Consider the following 12,141-nt stretch of genomic DNA (forward strand, 5'->3'; position numbering starts at 1 on the left):
TACAACTGTGTATTGGAGTAGGGCTCTCACTGCATGTTAAGGTTGAACTTGGAGGACTTTGCTGGAAGGCCGTCAGGATGCTGAGGTCAGGGACCCCACACACTGGTAGGTGGGTGCTCTCACATATGTCCCCTTCTCCTTCACATGGCGGAGCCACAACGCTGGACCAAGAAGCATGTGTGAATATCTACTATTCAAAGAATCAAGCTGAGGGACTTTGGAGCCAGAAAGGCCTCTGAGACCATCTGCTCCACCCCTTCCTGCCTCACCTTAGCTCCATGGATCAGGCGGCTGTCCAGGGTCACACAACTGGTGAGCGCAGGGCCAGGCTGGTCCCAGGCCGGCAGCCTCGTCACCATCATCCAGAAGGCTGAGGTTGTCCAAGTCTCCAGGGGCATTAAGTTCCTCTCTTGAAGCAGTTCCAAAGCAAGGAAGGCAAAAGCTGGGGCAGGGAGCTTGCCAGAGCTCAGCAAGTCGCTTCCGGCAGGGCAGCTGTGCCGGGCACCAGGCACCAGGCACAATGCCAGCAACACTCCTCAGCAAGAGGCAGTGACCTCGTGACCACAACAGCCACCCCTGCTGGGTCCATCTGGGTGGGTTTGACCAATTCAGCTGCAAACCTGACATGCGGCAAGGGGTAACCCCCTCAGGTAGGGGCAAGGGTCGTGCCCAGAAGAGTCTCTGGCTCTGCCCTGGGAGGCTGGCACCCTGCTCCCAGTGCCAGTTTGTAATCACTTGCTTAGTGCCAGCTAGACTGGGACAGCAGCATGTGTTGGCTGCCCCTCTAAAGTTCTAGAATGTGCTTGAATTCCCTCATGACAGGCCACTCTCTTCCTCGTGATTGCTTCCTTGGCTTTCCTCCCAGGCTGCTTGACCATGATTTCTGTAGGGACCGGTGTGTGGTCCTAGTCAGATGAACCTTGGATGACCCCTTATCTGCCTAACAAGCAACCTGATGACCAGAAGGAGGAAGAGACCTGCCTGGCCTCATACGCATGGCAGGTGCCCAGGCACGGCTCTCCCAGCGCTTGTTTCTCTTGCTGACCTGAACGTGCTGGTGTTATTCTGGGCCTAGCGGAGTAGAGGGATCGCCAACTGGGGTTGGAAAGGTGGTATAGACAGCTGCAGGGTTAAGAAGTTAAGCCGCATGGGATTCAGAGCCAGGCTGCCTCCATCACTGGCTTGCGGTCTGATGGCCTTCACAGTGGCAGGGTCAACAGTGCCCCCCGTGAGAGGTGTTGTGAGAATTCCCTGAAGGACCGATGCGGGGCATTAGTGCAGACCCCAGCACAGCACGCACTTGGCACTCAGAAATTCTTAAGAGTGTAACCAGGAGTTGAGCCTTCAAGACATTGGCAGGACCACTCGGCTTGTCTGAGCTGCAGGTGGGGCAGGGCCTTGGGTGTGGCCATGGCTGCTCCAAGGCTCCTTCTGCGAGTGTCCGTGAGAACAGGCAGGCATGGAGTCTGTCATGAAAGCCTGTCCCCCACACTTTATCACACTAGAACGTGGCCCAAGGCCTCTCTGGAAGCTGAGACGTCATCATGCCCACAGACTGGAAGATGGCACCAGTGGGGTGGCTGGCCTCCTTTATAAGTACGGCCATTGGTACCCAGATGACACAGCCTGGGCTCCTGTGTGGCTCGTTTGCCAAGGCCCCAAGCAGCCTCTACTGGGCCTGGCCTCTGTCCGCGGCACAGGGGTTAGGGACACCTGCCCCCCTCAGGGTTGATCTGAAGATGTTGGTGCCATTCTGACCTCTGCCCCTCATCCTGGTAGAAATACTCATTTCCACATTTGAAGCTGTTGGAAGTGTGCTTTCCTTCTGGAGCCTGGACACCCTCTGTCCACTTCATGGAAGGGCAGAGCCCTAATTATTTACAGGGTTGGACCTTCAGGTCACCAGTAGCAATTGCTACATCCTGGTGTTTCCTGCCAGCTTCTAAAAAGGCTTGTTGTGGGTGTAAAAATGCAAACCTGAGTAAGTCTCGTGGTCCACCTTTTCCAGTTTCCACCCCTGTTGAGTCTGTAGACCCGCTCCTGGCACTCTAGCCCTCCACAGCCCCGGCCTGGTTTTCCTCTGTAGCCGCTTCTCACGCTTCCTGCTCCCGAGCACTAGGCCCATAGCCGCTCAAACTGTTTGGTTTTATGTGTAAATATCTCAAGCTTTCCTCTGTCCATGACTCAATTTGTGCTTGTCTGGCCTTGTTCGACCCCCTTTCCTGATGCCCTTGCCTTCACCTATCTGAGTCTTCCTACCTTCCTCCTTGAGTGCATTCCACCCTGGGCCGGCTGTGCGCTGCCTGTGACACCAGGCAGGTCCCTAGGCTTCCCTGACCCTTCTTGCCAGGCCTCCTTGCACTGGGACCTGAGATGCCCTGAAACGCCACCTCTTCCCTGAAGCTTTTCAAACTCCCAAGGACTGCATTTGCTTTGGGCCTCCACCCAGCTGCCACAGTTGGTACACCGCAGGGTGCTTGGGGCCGGTCGGAACTGGGCGAACCCAGCTGAGCCTCTGGACCTGCCGGGGCCTCAGTTGCTGCGTTGTGAAACACAGTAGTACTTGCCTCTCTGGGTCAGGAGGAGGAAGGAGGCTATATGGCTGGTGCTCAGGACGGCACCTGGCACCGGCAGGTGTTCAGTAACTTGTAATCGTCATTAACCCGGTGCTTGTAGATGTTGGGGTCCTGATTCTCCTGCTGAACCAGGTCTTTGCAGGGGGGAGCCTCGTCTAACACCATAGGGGTGTCAGTATTTGGCCTGGGAAATGAGATCTCATTGTGCCCAGCAGACTGGCTCACAGTAAGGGCTCAGCGGGTGTTTGAGAAAGAAAAGCAGGCAGGTTCCCCCAGTGGCCTGTGAATTCGGATCCTGCAGTCGACAGGAATCGGAAAGCTGCCTCGTTGCTACTCTCAGTGGAGACTCACTCAACGTATGCACTTCCTCGAGGGAGCAGCCAGTTCGCCTCAGTGAGGCCCCTCAGGAGATGGAGGCACAGGAAAGCCGTCACCAGAGGAGTGCAGAGTGACAGGCAGGGCTGAAGGACTCGGCTGTGATCGCGGAGGGCGCCTGAGAGCTCTGCACGGAGGCCCGCGTGGCCTTTTAAGTCCCGAGGAAAACATTTGGTGTCGTCAGAGGTGTGTGTGCTTGTCTTCCCTCTGGTGCCACAGAACAGGGAGGCTCAAGGGACAACCCCGTACAGATGACCGAGGAAAGGGAGCACACCAGGCTCCCTGACTTTGACCCGGGCCTCTCCCTTGCCCTTGGACTAAGGGTAACACAGCAGCAATACAGGTTCCGCCAGCCAGCGCCAGGCCCACTCTGCTCCTTCGGGCGTGACCAGTGTCCTTGCTCCACACCCCCTGCTTCTGCAGAGCTTCCCCTCTGTTTCCTGGGTGTTTTCTGTGCACGCCTGGAGAAGAGATGGTAAGAGAACTCTGATTAGGAAGTCTCCTGGCTTCTAGACAGCTCCGGAAACGAGACTAGATAGAGGAGGAGAGGCCCATGCTGGCCTGTAGCATCCACCCAGGGGGACACCTGCTGCCACCTCGGCCTCCGAGGGACACCTGAATCCAGACATCCGCTGAAGCACCCTAGTTAGGAGTGTTTTCCTCCAGCAGATTTTTAAGTTTGGATGGGGAGAATGTCCCCTGTCTTCTCTTTGATGCGGTGCCCTGGAGTTTGGCAGGGATTCGGCTGCATGTCTAATGAGAAACAGCCATCCACCACTTTAATGGAGCCTCTCACTCGTCTGAGGTGCTGGGTGTGCCTTTTCACACCTCTGACCTGCCTGAAATAGATGCCCCCGCCCCCAGAAGACTAAAGAGAAGATGATCTGATAAAAAGGCGTGAGAAAGGCAGGAAGAAAGGCAGGAAGCTCGTCCAGGAGTAAGCAGGCCTGGGGCCTGGTCCCTGCTACTTTCTTCCCCTCCCCAGACTCCAGTTTGCCCGTCTGTATAATGTGGTGGTTAAATCCCTGGCCCCTGAGGCCTCCCCTGTGTGCTTCGAGTTGCGAGTTGCGCACAGAGTTGACCCGGAGCAGGGCTCCCATATGGAGGCGTGAGATTGCCCAAGCAGCAGCTGACATGGAAGTTGTGGATCCAGCAACGGAGGTAGTTCCGAGGCTGATGCAGAAACCCTTCCATTCCCAGCGCAGGGTTGGCCTGTGAGACTTCAGGAGCAGGCTGTCGTGGCTCTGGGGGACGAGGGGCAGTCTCAGAGAAGGAGGGGTCTCGGAATGGTGTCCCAGGAAAGCCCCAGTGGTGGAAACTAGGCTGATGACAACATTCCTGGAGCACTTTCTGTGTACCAGGCACTGTCCTAAACACTGACGCACATGAGTAATTGATAGCATCCTTCCGTGGTGGATACTGTGGTCCCCACCTCCAGTGATGAGGAAACTAGGGCCCGGTGCCCCTGCTGGAGCCAGGATTCAGGCCCAAGCAGCTGGGCAGCCTCGGGGTTTTCAGCCTTCACACGGTGCGGCTGAACTTGTTGCACACCTGGCCCCAGGGATTTCCCTCCCCGCAGGTGGCTGGTGCTGGGCAGACTGGGTCAGTCTGAGTCTAGACCACTCCCGCCCTGGCTGAGGAGAGGTCCCTCAGGCTGACAGGTGGTGGCAGGGCCTGGCCTCCATGGGCCACACGTCCCTCCTAAGCTCTGCCACCCTATGATTTGTGAGCTGGTGTGGATTCCCAGACAAGCCCAGCTGGGAAAATTAGAGGTGAGGGGCCTGCAGGCCCGCGTCTGTCATTTCCAGCTAGGCTCCTACACGTCTGTGCCAGCCTCTCCCTGCCCAGCTCCACCCTGCCCAGAGGTTCTGGGGCACCTCTCCTTAGACACTTCTGGAGGTGCCATCCTGTGTCATTCGGGACCATTCAGAACCCACTTCTACCTGCCTCTAGCCTCCCCTTCCGCTGGGCTCCCTGGACCGCCCTCCTTCCCCATGTACACCTCATGCTTCCGTCCCCTGTGCCTCTATCAAACACGTTTTTCTGTGCCACAACCCCCTGTCTACATTCTTCAAGGCCCTCCCAAGCTTCCCCCGGCTGAGCTGTAGGGCCATGTCTGCTCCCTGTTAGGAAACTTCACTGTCCCCGTGTCCAGAGCTCCCTAAAGGCCAGCACTGTGTCTCATCCATCTCCATCCAGCCCTGGAGCTGGGCCGTCAGTAGAGGCCTGGCTGGGGGCGAGGGCGGCACCGCTCCTGAGGGACAAGCGCTGTTCCCCTTGGCCTGGGTCTGCCAGAGAGGGAAGCCAACCGTGCCCCCCTTTTTCCGTTCCTGAAGGGAAAGTAAAGAGGTTAAAAAAGGGTTTCTTTTCTTTCAGTCTCCTTCCTAGCAAAAGTATTTACCATAAAGTGCGTCCGTGCACTTTTTCATTTACTTTTGTGTTCATCTGCTTTCAAAATACAGATTTGAGACTGTCCATAATGAAAAGAAATGTGTATACTGAGGCTATAATAGTAGTTGAGTATTGAGGCTATAGATCAAAAATCTACATAGAAGGAAGGGCAAGTGAATCTATGCAATGTAAGCTAACATAGTTATTGAAGGTAAGTATCAGAATTGACCATGAGCTTCCTGGCAGCCAAAGGGAAAAAAAAAATTTTAAAGGAGGGGTGCTGGGGCAAAGAGTTGATGAATACTGGAGTGAAACGTAGCAAGTAGTGTTAGGTAGCTGAGGTGGCTAAGAAAGGACCCAGAGCCAGAAAAGTCCAATTAAGGGGTTTTATTCCAGGCGGGACACTGATCAGGGTCGGGGACACTGCAATCAGGATCAGGCAGGCTGGGGAAAGGGTAGAAGGGCTTTTAAGGTGTGTAGCAGACCCCCGGGGGAGGCTGAGTCACCCTGCTGATCTGCTCTCCAGGTATCCTGGGTATCTGATCAGGGAGGGCCTATTCTGTAGACAGCTGGAGGGAGAGGGGAGAGGCAGTGAGGATTCCACCCGTTTCCAGCAGCAGGTCCCCAGCTGCGCCTCAGTTGCTTCAGATACAGGGAACCTCCAGGTCAGGTATTTAGCCGGTGACGGTGACGTATACCTTCTTCGTTCCAGCTTAGGCGGTGGCTCGGGTCCATGTCCCAGTACATTCTAACATATAGCTTGTTGCTTGTGGGTTTGGGAAACTCTAAACCTTTGTCAAGCCCACTCAGGAGGCTCCTGGTTGGCACTAAGCTCTGTCCCAGACCCCTCACTCAGGGAAGCCCCGGGCCCAGGGTCCCAGTCCCTCATCAGTGCACTTGCCTCACCTTCCTGGCTCCCAGCCCTTGGTGGACACGCCCAGGACCTTTTCCAGTTTAACTGTCATCTAATTCTAAAGAAAGTACTCTTTCCCCCTCTCTCCCCTCCCCCCCGCCATTCTTTGGTTCTTTCTCTCTATGTGGTTCCACTTAGAAACCTTTCTACTCTAGAGGTCAAGAGAAATCCCCACCCTGTCAGTTTAATGTTTCTGCTCCCTGCCCAAGAGGCATGAAATCACAGCCTGCCACCCAGTATTAAAGGTCGTTTTCAATGAGTGTGTGGATGGCGATGCCCAGATAACTCGTGGCTTAAAATACATGATTACCAGCCCCCCTGTCAGGTCAGCCCCTGGACCGTCACAGGTCTGTCTGGGTAACGAGGAGGCCGAGCCCGGTCACCAGGCAGGAGACAGCGACGCCTGGTGAGCTGGCCTGGCCTGCGGGCCCCTGACTCCTAGGGCTCCTGGCCATCCTCTCTGGGGGCGGGTGGGGTGGGGAGATGCTCCCGAAATGGGCCTTCTCTCAGGGAAAGGCAGCTGCCTCCAAAACACACACAGTTCCTATAAGCCCAACCCGCTTAAAATTGTATTTACTTTTATGTGTTTCTGTCTTAATTACATTTTTCTTTACTAGCATTTTTATTCATTATTTAAAACAACTTTCAAAAAATAATCATGCCATCATCCCTTCCGCAGTACGCCGTGGCTGTTTACCTCGCCGTGTCAGGTTCTCAGCCCCCATGCGTGTGTGTCCGTCCTCTCAACCCGCTGTCACCAGTGTTCAGAAATTACTGGCAAGGGCGCGGTGCTGGTTGCTATTGGGCAGCTCCCAAGCAAGGAGTCGAATTCCCCTCGGGGCATCGTTCGCCTTGGCCAGCACTTGTTCAGAAAGCCTGTATTACTCAGTTTGCTCTCACCACGTGAGCAGTCTTGTATTGTACTCTTTAACTTAGCATAATGTCATTCACGTTTTCCCATGTAGCTACACAGTCTTCAGATTTATCATTTTAATGGCTGCTTAATATTCCATCCAGTTAGCATGCCATAATTTACTTAACTGTTCCTTTTGTTGGGGCCTTAATGAAAACTTGAATTCACTGTGTAATACCGGGAAAGCTTGTTTTAATGATTACCATTATAACATCCCCCGGCCTAACTGCACGCCATTACTAACCCCGCTCTGTAAAACCCAGATGCTGTGGGAACAATAAATCCTGTGCGAGAGGTGCACACACAAGGCCTCTGATTTAACAGCTAATCTGCTCACTGGCATGTGTTTCCCGTTTGGGTTGGTATTTATATAGAATATCCATCTCTTCTGGATGTTGCATGGTGCTACACTGCACGCACTTATTTCGCATGTTGTTCCAGGTACTTTATCACTACTGTTGGGGACTTTCATAAATTCACTGGAATTGGGGGTAAATCAGGCTGTCAGCTGCCATTCATTTATCCCACCCAGATGCACTGAATATCTGTTTGCAGCGGGGCTCTGAGAGAGTGAGGTGGCTTCTGATGATTGGGGGCCCCCAGAGGTGCGTTTGTGAAGTGCTTTTTGGTGCCTGAGATTAAGTGGTGATTCGCATGCAAAATGCCTTGTACACCTTAGAGTAAGCCGCTCACCATGGTGGTCGCTGGTCCTGATTGTGAAACAGGGTGGAGGGGAAAGTGGTTTTCCTAGGTCGGTGCCTGTCAGCTGCGGAGCCGGTGTCCTCAGCCCTCAGAATTCTCCAAAGACAGGAGGCACGTCTGTCCTTGGAATCAGGGAGACAGCGATATGGATGACAGGGACCTTCCAAAGCAGGTCATAGTTTGGTGGATTTAATGATTTACAGAGTTGTCTACATACTTTGCAGTTGGTTTTCTCTTTCAAGTGACCAAGTACGAATGACCTTTTCTAGCTCTTCTCTTTTCCTCGTCCTCCCCCTTAAAAAGGGAAGGCTCATCCCCCAAACTTATACGTGATTCCAGGTTACTCATGGGATCCAGTAAGGCGTGCTTTGCCAAAGATGGGACACCTCAGAGGAGAAGGATTGCAGGTGGCCTGAGAACCATGTCGTGAGGAGGTTTTTTCCTTTTTCATTCTCTCTCTAAAAAGAGGAAGTTGTTATTTGTCAAAGAAAGTCTGTTTGGTGCTTTCACGCCCAAGCTCTCCGGTGTCTGCTCAAGTCTTCGGCCGAGGGAGAGCACGCCGTGGGCCGGCCTCCCCGCGGGCGGTGGTGCCTACCTGGTCGCTTTAGTCTCCCTTCCTTCTTTTATGTTGTCCAACTGTTTAGATAAGGGCTTAAGGGAGGATGATAGAAAACGTGCTTTTTAAATGATATTTTTTTCTCTAAAAAGTGAATAAATAAATAAATATGGAAAATGATAACCCAAGTGATACTCAAAAAATGGCAGACTCGTGAAGTCAGTATGTGACTAAATGCAGTTTGGGAAATATTCCCATAACGTTATTTCATGTCAACACTGACGACCACCGGCACAGCCAAGGTTGGCGCCTGTTGTATCAGGGCCCCTGGGCGGGGGCGGGGCGGGGGGGGGGTGCTGCCCTCCCCATGCCCTGGCCTTGGATTGGGAAGTGCAGCCTAACAGCGGAGCTCTTGCTTGGAAGGGCTGTCGTCCCTCCTGTGTCTCGTCAGCTGCTCTCTAAGGCGCGTGTGATTCGACCATGTCATTATGCCATTGGAACTCTGACTTGGAGAACCGCGTCCAGTTCAAGCAGCTGGTTAACGGCACTCTCACGACCCTCGCCTCTGTGGTGTCAAGCCTGCCTCCACTCTCTCACCTCCTTGGACCCAGTACTCCAGCAAAAGTGGGCAGTGAATAGACATACAATGGGGTATTATTCCGCCTTACAAAGAAATGGAATTCTGACACACACTACAATAGGGAAGAACCTCAGAAACATAATGCTACGTGAAATAAGCCAGCCACAGAAGGACAAATATAAGATCCCCCTTATACTGAGGTCCCTAAAGTATCAAATCTATAGAGACAGAAGTAGCATGGTGGTCGCCAGGGGCTGGGAGATGGAGAAATGGGGAAGCGTCGTTTAACGGGTACGGAGCTTCAGTTTGGGAAGATGACAGTTCTGGAGATGGATGGTGGTGATGCTTGAATGTACTCAGTACCACTGAATTGTACACTCAGAAGGCAAATGTCGTATGGCTTACCACGGCCAAACAGAAAAGCAGGTAATGAGCATATTCTCTCCAGCCCAAGTGCCCTGGCTCGCCTGGTCCTTCCACAGGGAACCCTGTCCTGCTGTTCCCTCTTGTCAGAGCTGTTGGCTCAGATCTCGCCGCTCTCCCCTCCCGCATCATCCCTCACAGGCCCTGCACTGAGCCCCTTTGCTGTACAGTGTTATGGTGATTCAGGTTGTTGCAGCTCTTGTGGAAACAGTGGGCTGCCTGAGAGCAGCCTCTATAGCGAACCCTGCCTTCCCTGTGTCCCCGTGTGGGCCCTGCACACAGTGGGTGTTTACAATCAAAGCAGATCACGTGTCCGTTTGACTCAGAAGCCCCCAGCTGTAGCATCCCTGCATCCCTGCATCCCTCTGTTAGCTGCCTCTGGCCTCTCGGGAATGAGCAGCAGTTGACATGGAGGTCACCCCTCCGCCCTCCGGAGCTGGTCCTTGGCATCCTCGCCAAGAGATGAAGAGCTTTCCTTCCTCGTTCAGAAATGGCACTGGATGTCTGTTCTCACATTGTTGAGATGTGCTCAGCATGTTAAAAGACAGGCAGGCTCGGGGGGGAGGCAGCAACACCCGGAAGAAGCCACTTTATAGGAGAGAAAAACAGTGACTCCAGGGCCCCTGGCGAGGCTCGTTAGGTCTATTTAAAACAAGTGAGCAAGCTGGGTGAAAACTTGAGTAAAAGTTACGAGGGTGGAGAGAGACCCCCGTGGGGAAGTCTCCACTGGTCTGTAAAGCGAAGACGAGAGCTCTGTCTGCTCGGGGCTAGTGCCCAAGCACACCTGGAGCCCACGTGCACCTCGAGGCCCTGCCCCCAAGACTACGGTGAATGAGCTGGTAGAGACAGTGAGCCTCCTGCGTCTGTCCTCGGGTCCAGGAGCCTGAGACCTCATGAGGAAGCCTCGCCCGGTGAGGGCAGCGGTGCTGCCTGTCAGGGCAGGAGGCACAGTGGATGCAGAAAAGGGGGCTGTTCTGTGCAGTCCTTACCTCCTTGGCTGGCGGCTCTAAACTCCCGTGGGTGTCACCTGGCAGATCCTAGGCGAGGAAGTGTGGGTTTCAATTCTCTTACACCTCTGCTTCCTTTTTTTTGCCTGCAGAATTTCAAAGGCAGGAAAGTGTCCGGTCCCAGCACAAAGGCATCCAGTTATATGACACCCCTTACGAACCCGAGGGCCAAAGCGTGGACTCGGACTCAGAGAGCGCAGTCAGCCCCCGGCTGCGGGAGAGCAAGCTGCCCCAGGACGACGACAGGCCCGCTGATGAGTACGACCAGCCGTGGGAGTGGAACCGGGTCACCATCCCAGCCCTGGCAGGTAAGGAGCCCATGGCCTTGCTCAGAGACGGCCACTCAACTTTGGTAAAGGGGGTCAGTGCATTGGTCCCTGCCTGCTGAGGTAAACCACCAGGCTGCATTTGATACTCCCGTTGGGCTGGCCTTTCTTCTGGTACAGCTGAGCCCCTCAGAAATGGTGAGCGTCCTGAAGGGAAGGGAGGCCAGGCCAAGGGGAAATCCCCGTCTAGGTTCCAGTCTCCTAGACGGCCCAGATAATCTCATTGTCTGACTCCGTCTTGGTCTCGTTGGTAATCCTCTAGCTCACTGAAGCCAAGACTTCAGATTTCAGAAGGAATTTTCTTAGAAACTAAAACAAAACCAATCTGCAGAGCGTCTCCTTTCGAGAGGGAGGGAACCCGACTGCTCCTATCTAGTTGTACAGCTGACGCTCCTATCTAGTTGTACAGCTGCGCGGGCCAATGCGCATCCCCGGCTGCTGCGTTTCCTGGCCTGGCTTTAGCGTGAAGCCACTCACAGAGCAGCGGCCCAGGGCACATCCCGACCTCAGGGGCTGGCCACCCCCTAGCCAAGAGCCCCTGAATGACTCGGGTACCTCCCCCGCCACCTCACTTTGAGACTGGTTCTCTCCAGAACCTGGGCATCATCCATCACACTACTGAAACTCTCCCACAGCCTTTTGGGAAATAATCTGCCACGTGCGTTAAAGTCTCGAGCTTGTTCACACCCTTTGATTCTAATTCCAGTCCTTAGGATTCATGCCAAGGTTATGATCTAACATTCAGAAAAGGCTCATGGTTGTGAAAGACGGGGCACAGTCTGAATGTCCAGCAGGTCGGGACTGAGGAATGGAACCTTGTACAGCCCCTAAAAAGTGCTGTGGACGACAAGTTTATAACAACCTAGGGAGATGCTCATGTTCAATGCTAAAAAGTGAAAAGCCAGGTGTAGCTCAGTGGATTGAGCGCAGGCCTGTGAACCAAAGGGTAGCTGGTTTGATTCCTAGCTAGGGCACATGCCTGGGCGATAGGCCAGGTCCCCAGTTGGGGTCATGTGAGGGACAACCACACATTGATGTTTCCCTCCCTCTCTTTCTCCATCTGCTCTTTTTTAAAAAATAAATAAATGAAATCTTAAAAAAAAAAAAAAGTGAAAAGCCAGACGCAAACATTTTTCACGCATTTCAAAATTTACTCATTGAACAAGGGACTCTGAATACCAGTCTAATTCTTACCACCCTAAAGGTCATGAAGGGAGAGTTTTTATTTTTAATTTCTTTAACACCCCTGTTGCCTAAAATCTCCCTTCTTCATGCACAACTAGGCCCCTCCTCCCCTCCCAGCCTCCAGCCATGAGGCCTCTGCCCTGCCCACACCCCGACCCCCTCCACTGATGTTCTGGCTGTTCCAGCACATTCTG

General features: G+C 53.7%; 1 protein-coding gene across 1 annotated transcript in view; it reads left to right on the plus strand.

Moving 5' to 3' along the window:
- SHB (SH2 domain containing adaptor protein B) overlaps window positions 1–12,141 on the plus strand; it is a 124,512-nt gene that overhangs the window by 66,966 nt on the left and 45,405 nt on the right. The window contains exon 3 of the mRNA XM_053922505.2: window positions 10,529–10,744. Coding sequence (XP_053778480.1) covers window positions 10,529–10,744 — 216 coding nt within the window. The remainder of the gene's footprint in view (window positions 1–10,528; window positions 10,745–12,141) is intronic.

This window comes from Desmodus rotundus, chromosome 1, assembly GCF_022682495.2.
Source record: "Desmodus rotundus isolate HL8 chromosome 1, HLdesRot8A.1, whole genome shotgun sequence".
In the NCBI taxonomy this organism is placed as follows: Eukaryota; Metazoa; Chordata; class Mammalia; order Chiroptera; family Phyllostomidae; genus Desmodus; species Desmodus rotundus.